This window comes from Cheilinus undulatus, linkage group 13 (genome assembly GCF_018320785.1).
Source record: "Cheilinus undulatus linkage group 13, ASM1832078v1, whole genome shotgun sequence".
Lineage (NCBI taxonomy): Eukaryota > Metazoa > Chordata > Actinopteri > Labriformes > Labridae > Cheilinus > Cheilinus undulatus.
The window spans coordinates 37,226,188-37,242,569 of NC_054877.1; the positions used below are offsets into that span (position 1 = coordinate 37,226,188).

General features: G+C 38.7%; 1 protein-coding gene across 1 annotated transcript in view; it reads right to left on the reverse strand.

Moving 5' to 3' along the window:
• LOC121520660 (probable G-protein coupled receptor 158) overlaps window positions 1-16,382 on the reverse strand; it is a 149,543-nt gene that overhangs the window by 13,752 nt on the left and 119,409 nt on the right. The window contains exon 8 of the mRNA XM_041804218.1: window positions 9,680-9,818. Within this exon, the coding sequence (XP_041660152.1) occupies window positions 9,680-9,818 (139 nt within the window). The remainder of the gene's footprint in view (window positions 1-9,679; window positions 9,819-16,382) is intronic.

The window sequence follows — 16,382 nt, forward strand, 5'->3', positions numbered from 1 at the left end:
CATACTCAAACCAACTAAATGCAGCTCTCTCTCTGATTTGCACAAAAATCAACACATATAATCTGTTAATATGGGTATTGTGGCTACACCTGTTAAGCTTTTGCATCTTCTATTTCAAATATGGGGCATTCAACGATACATGTAAGCAGTAAACGTTTGAAAATATGAAAAAGAAGTAGATGGAAAGGTCTATATAATATGTACAGTATGTGAAAGCTAAATCTATGAAATCATTTGTCATCAGAGTACTGTTAACCGCTTACATTGGACAATACTTTGACCAGGGCACAATCTCATTGGCTAATACAGATCAGCTGTGGGAAGAACCATCGACAAGAAGACAGCACTGAACTATCCATGGAGGATGTTTGTCTCTTTCTTTAGGACTAAATTTACATCAGGACATTTGAGTTCACCAGCTTATGAGGACTAATAATCGTCAACAATAAGAATCAAATGTCCTTCGAAATTGTTATGGAAATTGCCAACTTTCCCAATATTTCTCTGTCTCCACTGATACTCTGAGGATGGTTAAGTTACTTCAAGGCCCCAGGTCAAGCTGTAAGGTCAGGAGTGGGTGACTGAGTCCCTCCTCTCCTCCTGGGCTGACAGTCTAAACTCACCAGGAACAGGATTTCAGTGCAACAAAGACTGGTTAGTGTGCAAAATGGTATTTTTTGCCCCGTTACATGTCTGAATGTCAACAAAATCAAAAGAACAGATTTTATAATACAGCTGCAATCATTGCTGATATCCTGCTATCCTATGCATATCCTGCTGGATATGCATAAAGGAGAACTCTTACTTCTGTACATCTTCATATATCCAACATTTCTGTTGGCTTTTTTATTTGTCACACAGGGCATTTACAAAGGAAGGTGTTGAGAGTTTGACAGAGACTATGAAACCACCACAGGTTCTGTTCTCTGGTGGCTGAATTGTAAATGACTAAAGACAGTCTGGAGTTTTTGTACTTTTTTCACAGCCAACTGCTGAGTCAGACCACAAGCATTGGCTAAAGTCCCTAGCAATAGTTAAGTAATTCAAAATATACAGCAGCATTAGCATTTATCTAGAGTTATGCTTCTGTCAGACTGATTAATGATGTGGTTTAGTCCGTACCAACTCTTCTTGAGCTACTTTTGCCTTCATCAGATGAGACAGCTGAGATCCCAGTATCGGATATCACATCTATTATAATAGCTTTAAGTCAACCTGTCTAACAGTAATCATTCGTCAGGTCACAAATCTGGACTGTTTATTTGAGAGTGTGGCTAATGTCAGCACCAGCCTTCAATCCTCCTTGTAGGGTAAGGAAATCTGATTTAAGAGACTGCTTTAGGCTGATCCACCAGAATCCTAACACATATTTACTGACCAAAAACTGTTCTCTTAAGAGTGGTTTTGCTTTTAAGGGGCTTACAGGCCCAGTTTCAGCTCAGATTCAAAACGTAAAGGGATGAGTTTGGATCATTCCTCTCACTAAAGAGGAGTCATGAGAGAGGGCTTTTCAGTTTTTTTGTTGGATTCTTTTTTATGAAATTATTATAACAATAAATATTAAAAAATTACATCTAAAAAAGTAACTGGGAAAACAAGACAGGAAACTTCTTTTCACTTTTCTAAAATGTGGCCCTTTTATGTAAATCAGGCCTTCTTTTTAAGAGCTTTCTGTGTTTATTTAGTTTTTAATTACAAACCCTCAGCAATGATATCATTCATTTCACTATGTTATTTATTTTTATTTATTTCACTTTATTAGAACTTCATGTATCCTTCAGTTCGGTGTTGTCATTCAATGTTTGTTATGAACTGGACTGAAACACAAATCATATGATGTGATCTTCTGGACCTTTGCTTGAGGGAATTTTCTCAAACTGGACCATGTAGAACTTTAGCTGGTGACCCCTGTGCTACATCATGTTCACTAGCTACTTGCTAATTTTGTCTGGCTGCACTTTTGGCCTTTAGTTGGTGTTGAACGGTTATTTGTTTAAACAGTAACCAGCTGAAATTTCAATAGTTATACAACCCTAATTTTAAAAAGTTGGGGCGCTGTAAAATGGCAATGAAAACAGAATGCAATGATTTGCAAAATTTAATAAACCCAGATTTTATTCACAATAGAACATAAAAACATCAGATGTTGAAACTGAGACTTTTTACCATTTCATGGAAAAATTTGAGCTCATTTTGAATTTGAAGGCAGTACCATATCTCAAAAAGGTAGGGACAGGATGTTTTGAGAGAGGAATGTTTTCCCATTCTTGGACAGGATTCCAGCAGCTAAAAAGCTCTAGGTCTTCTTTGCCAGATCATTTTATGATGCTCCAAATGTTTTCTTTTGGTGAAAGGTCTGGACTGCAGCCAGGCCATTTCAGCACCTGGACTCTTTTACTGTGAAGCCATGCTGTTGTGATGGATGTGGTTTAGCATTATGGCTGAAATATGCAAGGCCTTCCCTGAAAGAGATCTTTGCCCTAAAACCTCTAAATACTTGTCAGCATTGACAGGTGTGTAGGCCGCCCACACAGTAGGCACTAATGCAACCCCATACCATCAAAGATGCAGGCTTTTAGTCTGTGCACTGATAACAAGCTGGATAGACCCTCTCCTTTTAAGTCTGCGCTGATGATTTCCAAAAAGAAGAAGAGAGGAAGTTTTCCTTTTTGCCTCATTGCATCTTAAATAAGTGTAGGCCCAGAGAGGATGGTGTTTCTGGATCATGTCCACATATGGCTTCTTCTTTTCAATTAAAAACAGGTACATTCAAAAGCAGAATAGTTTATTATCATAGTTTTAAACTGACCAATAGGAACAAGTGCTTTCAGTTTAAATGTTTGTTGTTAGGTGTTCCATGTGAACGCAGCAGAGCAGCTTAAAGCAGTTCTTCCAAGTAAATGGTTTCCCTGTGGAACTTCATGTATCTCTACATCATGTTAAGTGATTATAAGACTGAAGTAACAGAGACGTTATATATTATAGCAGTCAATGAATCTGATGGCTGAGTGATAAATTGAATCGAGGGGGGTAAGAGTGGAGGCAGAGGCGCTGCTATAAACAACATCACCTTAATGTAAAACAGATAAGAAAGACAGCTTCATTGACACGTTTCCTATTTCTTGTCTTAATTTTCTGGTCAGAGTGTCAATGTGAAATGTGAAAGAGTTTTTGAGCTAACCAGATGCCAAGATATTTATTCTCAGAGACTCTTTCACTGTTGTGTCCTGTCAGAGAGCTGATTATCATTGATGTCTGTGGCTCTGAAGAATAGTATTTGGTCTTGCAAGGATTGAGAACCAGTTGTAGATGTTGTAATTGATCAAAAGTTCACTGAAGAGTTTGAATAGCTGAGTGTGCCGTGTTGGCAAAACAATAGAAAACTGTCATCAGCATAAAGGTGGGTGTTACAGTAGTTATAGAAGATGTGATATTGGTTATATGTATTGTAGATAAGACAGGACCCAGACTGACTATTACCTAGAACCACACATTGATCTTTCTGTGAAAGGTAGTCCTGGAACCATTTGCAGGAAAAAATAAAGCCAATCTCCCTTAACCTCATAAGGAGCAGGTATGGTTAGTGATGTCAAATGCTTTTGTTAAGTCCACAAAGTGCGGTACAGCATTTCTTTTAGTCAAGATAAGAAATGATCTCCTTTGTGGCAGATGTGACTGCAGTGATTGTATTGTGATTTTCTCTGAAACCTGATTGCTGTGGACTTAACATGTGATTACTAGAGGAATGGCTTGCCTTGATTGTTGACTAATGATTCTAAGATTTTAGCTTGACAGGACAGTTTGGAGACGGGCCGGCTGTTATTGAGATCGGTTTTCTCCCCACCCTAGTGCAATGGGAGTACATGTGCATCTGCAGGAAAACCCCACTAGAAATGGAAAGATTAAACAAACATGTAACATGCTCCCCAATTACTGGTGCACAGAGTTTTAAGAAAACTGGATCATTTCTATATTCCTTTGTTGTTTTCCTGCAACCTATATTTTGCAAAGCCTCTCTGAGAGCAGAGGAAGTGAAGGGCTGCAAACTGAACAGAGAGGTAGGGAGGCGTTTGTGGATGTCACAGCAAATTGTGTTGACAGACAGTGATTTCTGGGCGTGTTCTTGAGTCCATGCAGGGATTTCCTGTACATTTTTATTGCAGGGCCACTTAAGGTCCTGAGGATTTTACACTGAGGAACAATTTTCTGAAATTGTTCCAAAGGTGAATTTTTTTTGCAGATTGGTGAACCTCTGCTCATCTTTACGTCTAATAGACTCTGCCTCTCCAAAATGCTCCTTTTATACCCAGACATGTCACTGACCTGTTGCCAGTTAACCCAGTGGGTTGCAAAATGCTCCTCCAGCTGTTTTTCATTAGTACCACTTACTTTTTAAGCCTTTTGTTGCCCCATCCCAACTTTTTTGAGATGTGCTGCTGCATCAAATTAAAACGTAACATTTTTCATAAAATGGTAAAACATCTGTGTTTCAACGTCTGATGTTGTTTATGTTCTATTGTGAATAAAATACTGGTTTATGAGATTTTTAAATCATTTTAATTCTTCTTCTTCTTTGGTGTTTTACAGCAGCTGGCATCCATGATGCTGTATTACTGCACAACATCAACTGTTCAGAGGAGACTGCGTGAATCAGGCATTCAAATTGCTGCAAAGAAGCCACTACTGAGGAAGAACAAGAAAAAGAAGAGAATCGCTTGGGCTGAAAAAACAAAAAAACAAGAAATGGTCATTAGACCAGTAAATCTGTACTTTGGTCTGATGTGTCCAAATTAGAGGTTTTTGGTTCCACCTGCCATGTCTTTGTGAGACACTTAACCAGCATGGAAGCATTCTGTAGGGACGTGCCATCCCACCTGGTTTCCGCTTGGTGGGATCATCATTTGTTTTTCAACAGGACAATGACTCCAAACACACCTCCAAACTATGTAAGGGCTATTTGATGAAGAAATAGAGTGATGGGGGCTGCATCAGATGAATTGGCCAGACCCAAATCTAATGAGATGGTTTGGGATCAGTTGTACCACAAAGTGAAGGCAAAGCAGGCAACAAGTGCTCAGCAACTCTGGGGACTCCTTTAAGATCAGATCAAATGCCCCTACTGCATCCAAAATTAAATCTAGGTACTGCAACTGCAGCACCTGTGGCACCTGTGATAGGCCTTTCAGACCGGCAGGGCTCTGTGCCGGTTCCAGTTCCCGAACCAAATTTTGAACCAGCCAGCGTGTTCAAAGCAAGAAAAAAGTTGGTTCTGAACCTGAAAAGTTCTCAGCTAGACCCAACTGGCAACTGTGATATCATTAGTGGGTATGTCACTTTCTAGTTGTGAAGACGAGCAGAAAATGGAGAAAAAGTGGTCTGCTGGGGAGATAAAATGTTTGGTTGTGATCTGGGCCTTGACAGAATTCCAGTTGAAGCCGGAGAGTAGTCCAAGTAAGAATGCATTATAGGCTGAACTTGCAGAAGAGACGGCGAAGGCTGAGTTCACCTGAACACCAGACCAAATAATTAGTTAACTCAAGAAACTGAAGAAGAACTACCAGGACAGCAGGAAAGACTTGGGCAAAAGTGGAGCTGGACGAAGTGATACATATCCATCATATCCTTCCATTTTGGTTCTGCTTAAACGTGTGCTAACGTGGGTCGGATCGCCAGAAAGCACCAAAGTTCTGAGACTCCAGAACAGAACCAGAGCCAGAACCGTGTCTGTCTGAAAACACCCTGAGTGGCTCCTTTGACCCATCAACATGAACATGATGATAAAATTCAGTGACTAATCTGTGTCCACTGCTCGCATCTCTTACAGCCAGAGAGGTCTTTCAGGCCACAGTGCAGTGTCTGCAAACAAACAAACACCCCCATATTTTTAGCTATTTCATTTCCTTTCCATCCACCTTCAGAACTCCAATCATTGCATTCTGTTTAATTTGAATTTTACATGGTGTCCCAACTTTTCTGGAATTGGGGCTGCACCTAAAAGTGACAGTAAATAATAATATATGTAAAATAAAATAAATAAACTTAGCATGTTAACTGTAAAGGAGCACAGTGAAACTGGTGGGTTTGTGGTGGTTCTTGATAAAAAAATGTCCCTCCAAAGATGTGTTACCCATGTAGAATGAAGGAAAACATTCAAAGAGCCACAGTCAATGTATTTCCGAGCTAATTTATGACATTAACTCTGTAAAATACTCAGGGAGTTGTTTAATTGAGTACATTATGTAATTTCCACCTCTGTGAGTGTGATATAAAGGCAGACAGACAGTTACAGCACATAGGGAGCTTATTTTGGGCTCTGGCACAGTGGATCTGCTGTTTCTGCCTGGGGAAGACATTTTTTATTTACTTCCTTTCAACTGGCTTACACAAGCGCTCAGCTGACTCTGTTTTCTGCCTGATGAAGAGGACGGCTGAACTCCCCGCCTTTCATCTGACATGTTCAGCACTTGTAATGCCTGCTCAAACAGGAGAACATCTCCGTGGTTATGATTAAACAACAAGCTCGAGCTGCAGTAGGAGGTGGAGTCCTCTAAGCCTCCTGCCATTGTTCGGGCTAGATTCTCATTACTGTCACAAAGACGTTCATACAGAAAGATGGGCTGTTGTTCCACAGTTTAAGCTTTGTTTCATTTTTTTAATACCCCTTCTTTTTAGTGTTCTGTCTTTCTGTAAACATAACAGAAATACATTTTTTTTAATAAAACATGCAACTTTTGCTATTTTTTGCCCAGTCTTCGCAAGACTCTAAATGCTGTTTTAGTTCTGAGGGGAAAAAAAACAGTGTCACAATCATAGTGGATCAAACTTTATACTTGACTTGCAGCAATAAAGTCAGCATGAATAACTCATAACATGCTGCTGACCTTATAATCTATTCTAGCTGCTCTTGTGCTCTTCAGCTCTACTTTCATAGGGATTCTACTGTCTGCATCTGCTGGAGGAAAGCCATTATTCAACTAGGCTTTCTGTGACATAAGTAAGTGTTGACATGATATTAAAAGTTCTAATCTGAACTTGATGCTAATACCAAGTTTAGTATCACAATAACTTAACCCTTAAAGATCCTGTACAGTGAAAATAAATCTGCATTTAGGTTTGTAGTATCACTGTGTTATAACCCCCAGGTCAAATTTCAGTAAGATTAAACATCTCTAAGTTTATAAAATTAGGTGTCAAAATCATGAAAAATGAGACAGTAAAATCTGCTCCAGGATGGTGTGGGTGTGTCTGTTGAATGAGCTGAAGCCACGCCCACTCAGGAGAAATACGATCCTCTCAAATTTAAAAAATGATACAATCTGAATGGAGGAAAGCACTCACGCCATTAGCCTGCACCTTGACCTTACATTGACCTTATAATCAGAGTGCAGCCACATGGCCAGACCTCTCTTATTATGATCCATAGTGTGGCTGATAGATTTGGCATATTTACCTCTCAATAAACAAAAAAAAAAGCATTCAACTGACTGTTACCTTTCAATAAAAGCAGTGACATCAGCTAACAGCAGACTGTACTGAGATGAACTGCTCTGTGATTTTATATTGTAGTGTTAGGGGGGCGGGGCCATTCCCACATTTCGCTGCCCCCATTAAAGACCCTATAAAGTGAAAACAGATTTTATTTAGGTTTGTTACCTTATAGGTCGCTGTGTTATGAACCTCCAGGTCAATTCTCAGTCAAATAAAAAATTTGTAAGTATAAAATTAAGCTTTAAAATCTGGAAAAATGAGGCAATAAAATCTGCTCCAGGATGGTGTTGGCGTGTCTGTTGAATGAGATGAAGCCACGCCCACTAAGGAGAAATAAGATCCTCCCAAATTAAAAAATGCTAGAATATAAATTGAGGACACTTACACTATTAGCCTGCCTCTCGACCTTTTGTTGACCTTAGAAGAAGAGACAAAGTTTTCTTTCTGGGTAAAATCTCTGTTATGATGCTTTAAATGATCCATAGACCACTGTGGCTGATAGATTTGGCAAATTTACCGCTCAATGAACAAAAAAACTTTCAATAAAGGCAGTGACATCAGCTAACAACAGACTGTACTGAGATGAACTGCTCTGTGATTTTATATTGTAGTGTTAGAGGGGCGGGGTCATTCCCACTGTGGGCTCATGACATCATTGAACCCACATATTGTCCCCGCCAACATGAAACCAAGCCAGGAAAGAGGTGACAAACTTTCTAACAGTTTAAATCCAGAATTCAGTCACATTTAGATCTCAGTGTTTTCACAAGTTTACAGCAACCATATTTCAACATAATTAGTGTGTTAAGACAAAAACTTTGGATTTTACTTTACAGGGTCTTTAAGAGATCCTAGGTACATTTTGTGCCATTCAGTTTTTTTTTTAAGCCATTTTGGCTGTGTTGAATGAGTATAGCTCAAATTTGCCAGAGGTTATTCATTTTTAAACTTTTTTAGACTTATCTCAGTTCCTTGATAAGCCTAAAATGGCTAAGCTACAAAACAACGACACATTTACTCCTAAGGACAAAAAGTGTCTCATTGAAAACATAAACTAATGCATTAAATTATGTTAAGATTTCATCTGGGACTACTACCTTTCAACTTTTCCCATTTAAAGCATGCAGCAAAACCCCCATTTTTTAACACTTTTCTGCGAGGGTGCCTTGCTATTGAAATAATAAGCCTATGCCACTATTGATGATCGATAATGGTGTGTGTGTAAAAAAGCGTGTGTGTAATTCATTGGAGTTTCTGTGATTTTGTTCTGTCGAAAACAGTGGAGTTATGTAAACATACTGGCATTTAGAGAGTTAAACCCCCAAAAAATCATTAATATTTGATTTTTTTTCAGGCCAAAGTAGTTTTAAAAGACTGACTTGTTTAAAGTGGAAAAAATACACATTATTTTTACAGCAGTTTTTGGGAAGTGGACATTTTTGTCCTTAGGGACTAATGTGTTAGGATATTAAAGGAACTCAAAAAAGTTCCATCATTTTGTTCTGCTAACACAGCCATTGTTTTTTGTGCCTGCCCTCTGTCTCTATTTTGACATAAATCAGTTCTAAACAGAGCTAAATAACTGTTCTATGAGAATAACTTCATCCAGTCATTGTCATGGTGCTTTCAAGTCTTAAGGTCAGGACTGCAGTGATGTAGACTTCAGCGACCCAAAAAAAGATTGCTTTCTGTAAGTGTCCTTCAGGAGTGGGCATCCAGAGAGGAATCTACTGCATCTTTCTGTGAACTTTAAAATGCTATTTAAAGCTTGAGAATGCAGCATACAGCAGAATCTCATCTCTTCGCCTTCCTAAAAGCGACAAGATTGTCTCCCAGCTGAAAAAGGTCAGGTGACTGTTTGAGTGCCTTTGTGCTAGAAATCGACACATACATTCTTGCCTTGTATATATTTGTCAGCTTCACTGAGCAGTTGTGTCAGATGCTGTCAGACTTAACAGACACCCTTAACTGCTTTTCTGCAGAATGCTGTGCTCACATAGACAAACTTCTCTGGTTTAATTCTTGCTTGACTTTTATTGATTCTAATAAAAGTTTCTTTAAAAGTCAGATTTTTCCTCCAGCAGTTTGGGCAAAGACTTTTCAGTGAGCTGTTTTAAATAAAGTGTTGTACTGTGAATGTAACTGTAGCCGGTCTTCTTCTAATATTTTCCCTCCAGTTTCCCTTCCTCACCTGATGATGTGGAAGATGGCTGACAGCAGGAGCTCGTTGTAGATGGCCACTGCCATGTAGCGTGGCTCATGGAAAGCAGAGGGTACGGTGCGGACGGCGTAGCAGAGATAAACACCCCACAGCAGGAACAGGAACTCCGCTGGAAACACAGAAACAGAACACAAAGAGGTCACTTGGAGAGTTAAAAGACTACAAACTTTTGAATTTTAAAAGCCTAATATGTCTAATACTATACCACCAAGGGGCTCTTATTACACAATATGACGAGTAATCACCAACGCTGCCAACCAGCTGGAAATGTATAGTTTGGACTTACAGAGCAAAAAGCTAAAAATGGCTCCATTTATAAATCCACATGCCTGGAAACAGCTTTGTACTTATATTTTCCTCTCATTAAATGATGCTGTAAATGTAATCAACCCCACATAAAAAAGGGTAAAACTGCCATGTCACTGTCAGACTCTCTTGCTTCGTTTGTCATTTTTGCATCCTTCTTCGTACATCATGTCCTGCTTCGTGAGGCACCCCACCATCTGACAGGGAAAGTCTCCTGCTGTGTGATGCATTTTTGATCATCCAACTCAGGAAGATTTCAGAGGCAGCCTCTCTGAAATCCTCCAGAAATTTTTAAGAGTGAATCTTTGATAAAGGCTTATGTGAGCGCAGTGAAAAGACCGCCACAAACTAGTGTTTCTGAGTTCAGTACAAAGGTTCAGCTTGAAGGCCTTCAGCTTAGCCTCACATAAAGACATTGCACATAGGGAATAACTAATTTGGCTTTGTCTAAAGTTAGAAAACATGCCCATCAGCAGCACTTTAGCTCATTAATTACAAACCATCACTAATGCTGAATACATAAAAAAGCTAAAACTGAAAAGTAAAAATTAAGATGTTTTTCAAGGGTTTGAACTCCCTGCCAAAAACAGTCTGTCAGGCTTTGCTACTCTGTGGGTCTCCAGTGTCAAATATCTGGCAGTCAGATCGGGACTAAAAGACTCCATAACTCTCATTTAAAGCTCCTGTGAGGAGATTTGAACTGGATTTTAATCAGATGGAAATTAACTTTTGAGTATGACCAACATTAACGACAGCTCCAGTGAAAAGCCTATTCATTCCCATATTGTCATTTTTAATGCCAGTTAACTACTGCCATGGTGTAAAGAAAGGAGGCACACAGCACATTGAAAAACAGCCTGTATTTGCATTTTTCACGGCTAATTTAAACTGAACGATACATATGATAATGAATGTTTAAGAAAGTAGCATGGGATTTTCATGTCAGAAAAGAGAACTTACAGTTGCATATCATAAACCCCCAAATAATAACCAGGGCCTTTATTTACAAAATTACACAAGGTGCCAAGCATTTATTTGAAACAGCAAAAGAAGGAGGTTGACTGGCTGCTCAGTATGATTGAGGTGCTTCAATAATAAACCAAAATTGGGTGCTCTTGGAAACCAGGGGGGAAAAAAACGTGTCCAAAAAGGAGGAGAAAACCAGGCACTCCAAACAAAAAAATGTGCAAATGAGGAAGGAAATACTAAAAAGCCTTTATTATAATGGCCAAATCATTAAAAAGCCAACATGTTTCGACCAAACCGGTCTTCTTCAGGGCTAACAAACATTTATGGTGTGGTCACAACTCAATGTGGACTACAGCCAAAGAAGGCAGTCACATGAATCAGGGAGAAGAGAAATCAGGTGAGAGTCTTCACACAGGACTCGCTGATCAGGCATTGGCCTCTCCCAATCACAGTGATGATCAATTAGAGGCAACCACAGACTCAGAGAAAAGACAAAGCAGGTGAGGCCTGTTACAGAGTAATCAGCAAACACATGAGAACACAGAATGAACCCAAACAACAATGACAATAAAAAGTAACACAAATCATAAACAATAACACAAAAACTGTAAGAAACAGCAAAACACACTAAAATACATTACAAAAAACATGATAGGTCAAAATCATCATTCAAACCAGGATGTTGTAAGGCATCCAGCTGATGGATCCAGAAAGGTTCCCTCTTATTGAGCTTCTGGATTCTGTCCCCTCCTCTGACTAAAGGTTTTACATGTTCAATACCTTCAATGTGCAATAAAGAATCGTTGGCATTGTGGGATTCATTAAAGTGTCTGGCCATAGGGTTATCCTGATTCCTGATTCTAATGGCATACTTATGCTCAGCCAGACGATCTCTCATGCGTGTTTTTGTACGTCCTATGTAGAAAAAAACCTTCCTCACATGGACAAAACAAATGGTATATGACAAAAGTGGTGTTACAATTAATAAAGTCCCTTTGTTTGTAAGTGTTTTTAGTATGGACATCAACCAAACCTTTGGTTTGTGCAACATTAATGTTGCACAAACCAAAGGTTTTGTTGCATATTTGAGCACAAAGCTACCATGATGGAGAGACTTCTTAAACAGGGAGTAAAGTCAAACTCCCTTCAGGTTTGTTGTTACCAGCTCTATGTTCACAAAGATGGGAAAGCTTCCTCCAGTTTGTTTTTGTTTCAATAAAAGACTCAAACATGTCTGATACATTTATTCTTTTTAAGTTAACCCTTCCATGTCTATTTTTAGCCTTGCAGTCTGCGAAAAATAGATACAGACCCGAGATTGTTGTTATCAGCTCTGTGTTCACAGAAACATCCAGAGGCTTGAACATGTTTCATACATGTTTTTTAGTCTAAACGCCTCCCTGTCCAACTGTTACATCTACCATGTACAGAAGTGAGAAGGTTAGAGGTTTGTTGTTATCAGCTCTGTGTTCACATTGACAGGACTGCTCCCTCCAGTTTGTTTTTCCTTGTCATCACAGGCTCAGACGTATGACTTCCATTTTTTCGTTTGGGAACCCCTCTTCTCCAACTGTAATCTGCCATTATGTTGGAGAAGAGGGATGGTGATAGGTTTGTTTTTGTTAGAACTGTGTTATCAGTTTGTTTCTGTTTCAATCAGAGCCTCATACATGTTTCATCCATGATTTTTGTGTCAGAACCCTTCCGTGTCCTACAATTAGCCCTGACAGTATGTAGGGGAAGAGAAATGGCCCTGGATTTGCTTTTTATTTACTTGGACAGGACAGGTTTAACTTAAGTGTAATTCTGTTTTGAACAGAGGCTAAGACATGTTTAATACTTTTTTTTTCAATTTATCAACCCTGTCCACCTTGTGGGGGAAGAGAGATGGCCCTAGGTTTGTTGTTATCAGCTCTGTGTTCATACATTTCTTGTGTTTTGTTTTTTCAAGTGAGCTGTCCCTCTAAAAATTGGTCGTAGATGTGAATGTGAGCGTGCCTGTCTGTCTCTACATGTCAGCCCTGTGATTGACTGGCGACCAGTCTAGGGTATACCCTGCTTCTCGCCCAATGACAGCAGGGGTAGGCCCTAGCCCCGCCACAGCCCAGGATAAGCAGTATAGAAACTGAATGAAGGGATGGAAGTGAGCCCTCCCTGTCCCCGTCCAACCATGTGGAGGTAGAGAGAAGACCCCACTATTCATTCAGGCTGTTTTATAGATGCAGGGAGGCGGTGTTTCATCACAAACGTGCAGATCATGGGAACCAAACTGAAAATATTTTGCTTGCTCTAAAATACCTTAAAGAAATAAGAGCAGAGTCATCTTAGGGTTGCATTTTTAGACTCAAGGTCAGTTTTGGCTGCCATCATTTGGAGCACTGAGGGAGGGGATGTGGGAGGAGGGGAACCTGAGGGACAGTTTTGTCTCGGGTCTGGGAGACTTGTCCTCAAGGGCACTTTAAAGCTTTTATTTGAACACAGTCCAGCTAGCTGATGTATGCCAAGCTAGGCCAATGACCTCTCATCTCCATGTCCACACTTTCTCAGACATGAAAGTAAGATCGATCCTCTCAACCAACTTTGCCAAAATGTAATCTTCTAAAGTTGAAAAATTCCTTTGAACATTTGTTTAGCCTGCTTTACATGCATGGCATTGATCACTGTTGCTCTGACCTAGTGTGGGAATCCTGCACAGTGTCAGTTCAGTGATACACAGCTATTCTTTTAGTCACAAACAGGCACAGAGACAATCAACTTCACAGCAACAGTGTTGAATGGAATTATTTCAATTAGCAGCTCCCCACATGTTTTCATGTTCACTGTCTTTTATCTCACATACATCCACGCAGCAGTTCACAGTGAATAGATTAAAAACCAAAGGGTGTTTTCACAGTAATTAACACATCAAAGAATATATAGCATTAGATATGTGGTAGCTCATTATCACCTAAATCAGCCATGTGAATGGGACTATTAAACATATCAGCAGCAAAAATCAATTTTAATCATTCTAAATGTGATGGAGAGGATCCTTGCAGATGTTATTCACACCATGACAATATTCCTGTAGGAAATCTCACAAGATGTTTTTTTTTAAGCTTTCAATGTAGCACTAAACATCTGACTGTCTTTTCAAACTCCACTGCAGTCATCATGTTACTGTCATTGGTGTTTCTCCCAGTGGACTTGGAAAGCGAGGGATCCCTAGTTGTTAGCACTAAAATGCTTTTTTTTCAGCAGTTTTGGCTATTTCTCCGTGCTGCAGCCTAATCTCCCCGTTTCTCTTTATAAATCGAGCGAAACGGCACCTTTTTAATCTCGAGTGGTGCCTGTGTGTATGGCAGTGAACTATTCCACTTCTCTAATGTCCTTGAGGGAGTGAGATGAAGATGGTATCTCTTGTTGGGAAAAAGAAATCATATCCAAGCAGATGAGGCTGTAGTTATGGCACTACCACTGTGAATAGTGAGGACCCTACAAAGAGGAGCCGGCAGTCCCTGACCTCACACCAGTCAACTTAGAGTGTAGCATTACCATGATTATGAAGACGACAGCCCTCAGACTCACATAAACATTAACATGCATGGTTATGGAGGCTGGAAATTTGGGGTTTTGTAAAAGCATGGTTTTACTTTAGTACTTTTAGAGCAGGGGTGTCAAACTCAAGGCCTGGGGGCCAAATCTGGCCTGCCGTACACCCGGCCTGCAAGATAGTATCAGGTTTTCATTATAACAAGCCCACTGGCAGTGTTAATTTTGGCAGCTTTTTAAAATTTTAGTCTTAGTCTTCAGATAAAATGTCTTTTAGTTTTAGTCACATTTTATTCATTTTTATCCATTTTAGTTTTAGTCTAGTTTTAGACGACAAAAACAAAAACCATTTGAGTTCAGCTTTAGTCCATGAAAAGTCCTCACATTTTAGTCTTTACTTTTAGTCCAAGCATTTAATCTCTTACATAAATCCGGTACCAAATCATGGTAGTGTATTCTATGCACTCTGCCAAACCTGGGGTCCCTGCTCTCTACAGCTGAGAGGTAGAATAGCTACAGATGCATTACATTTTGACAGATTTACCCACAGTGGAGAAATATCATGGATTTTAAATGTCCAACAAAAACTAGATTACATTTTAGTCTAGTCTTAGTCATCTTAAAGAAAACTAAACTTACTTTTTGTCATTTTTAGTCATCACAGATCTATTTTTGGTTAGTCTTAGTCTAGTTTTTATCATGGAAAAAAGACTGTCGACGAACATTTTTAGTCATAGTTTTTAGTCGATGAAATTAACTCTGCCCACTGGTATGAGGTCTGCAGATCTCCTCCAGTATAAAAATGTAAATTTAACTTTGATGATTCAAAATAATCATGTTAAGTCTTTAAAAAATGAAAAAGTAAAGACTAACAATAATTTGGAAAAAAAAGCCAAGATGTGGAAAATAAATACATTGGTTTTTTCATTTCATATTTTCAATTTTGCATCTCGAAATTATGACTTAAACTAATAATTCTGACTTTTATATTACATTTTGACCTTTAAGGTTCACAATTTTAAATTTGAAGTCATATTTTGACCTTTTTTTAACTATTTCAAATTTTATTTCAAGTTTTTACCATTTCAACTCCCAACATTGACTTTTGATACTATATTTTGAAATTTCAGACTCAAAATTAAAAACTTGAACTCTTATTTTGACCTTCTAAAGCTCATCATTTTAAATCTTATCTAATATTTTGATGTGAAAACATGGTTGTAGCTTTCTATTTCATATAGTTGTCTTTTAAAAATATTATTTCAACATTTATTTTCATATTTTGAGCCTATAAAAGAGTCATTTTCACTTTTAATATCAAAATCATTTATCATCAGTGTAACCTACTGTATTACTGCTGAAAATAAAGGTCGACATTTTATGGTTAAATGTTGACCCTTTTAGGCTTTCAGGCTACACCTAAATTCAGAATCCGGCACCCCTGTTTTAAAGCATTAAGCTAAAACAAAATTTGACAGTGGACTGACTTGAAAAATAGAGCTACAAATGGAGAGTAAATGGACATCCGTACTTTGAGGACAAAAATAAAGAGTTTGCAGTCCAGTATGGTCATTCCTTCAGTAATGTGAGCCATATCTTATATACACCTAAATCTTTAAATCTTTTTTTGTACCCTGGAAAACTCATCAGGCTTTACTTTATATTTGCTCGAAGGAAAGTGCTTCATTAAATGCTCCACAGGTAGAGGATCTGAATTTATTGAAAGCTTTATTACAATGATAACCAGCTGATTTGAAACTTATCTGCTCTAAATTTGCCTGATGTTGTTTGTCGGTCCATAGCAATAAAAGATCATTATGAATCATTAAAGGATACCTATATGTAATGCATATGCAATGAAGTCAGC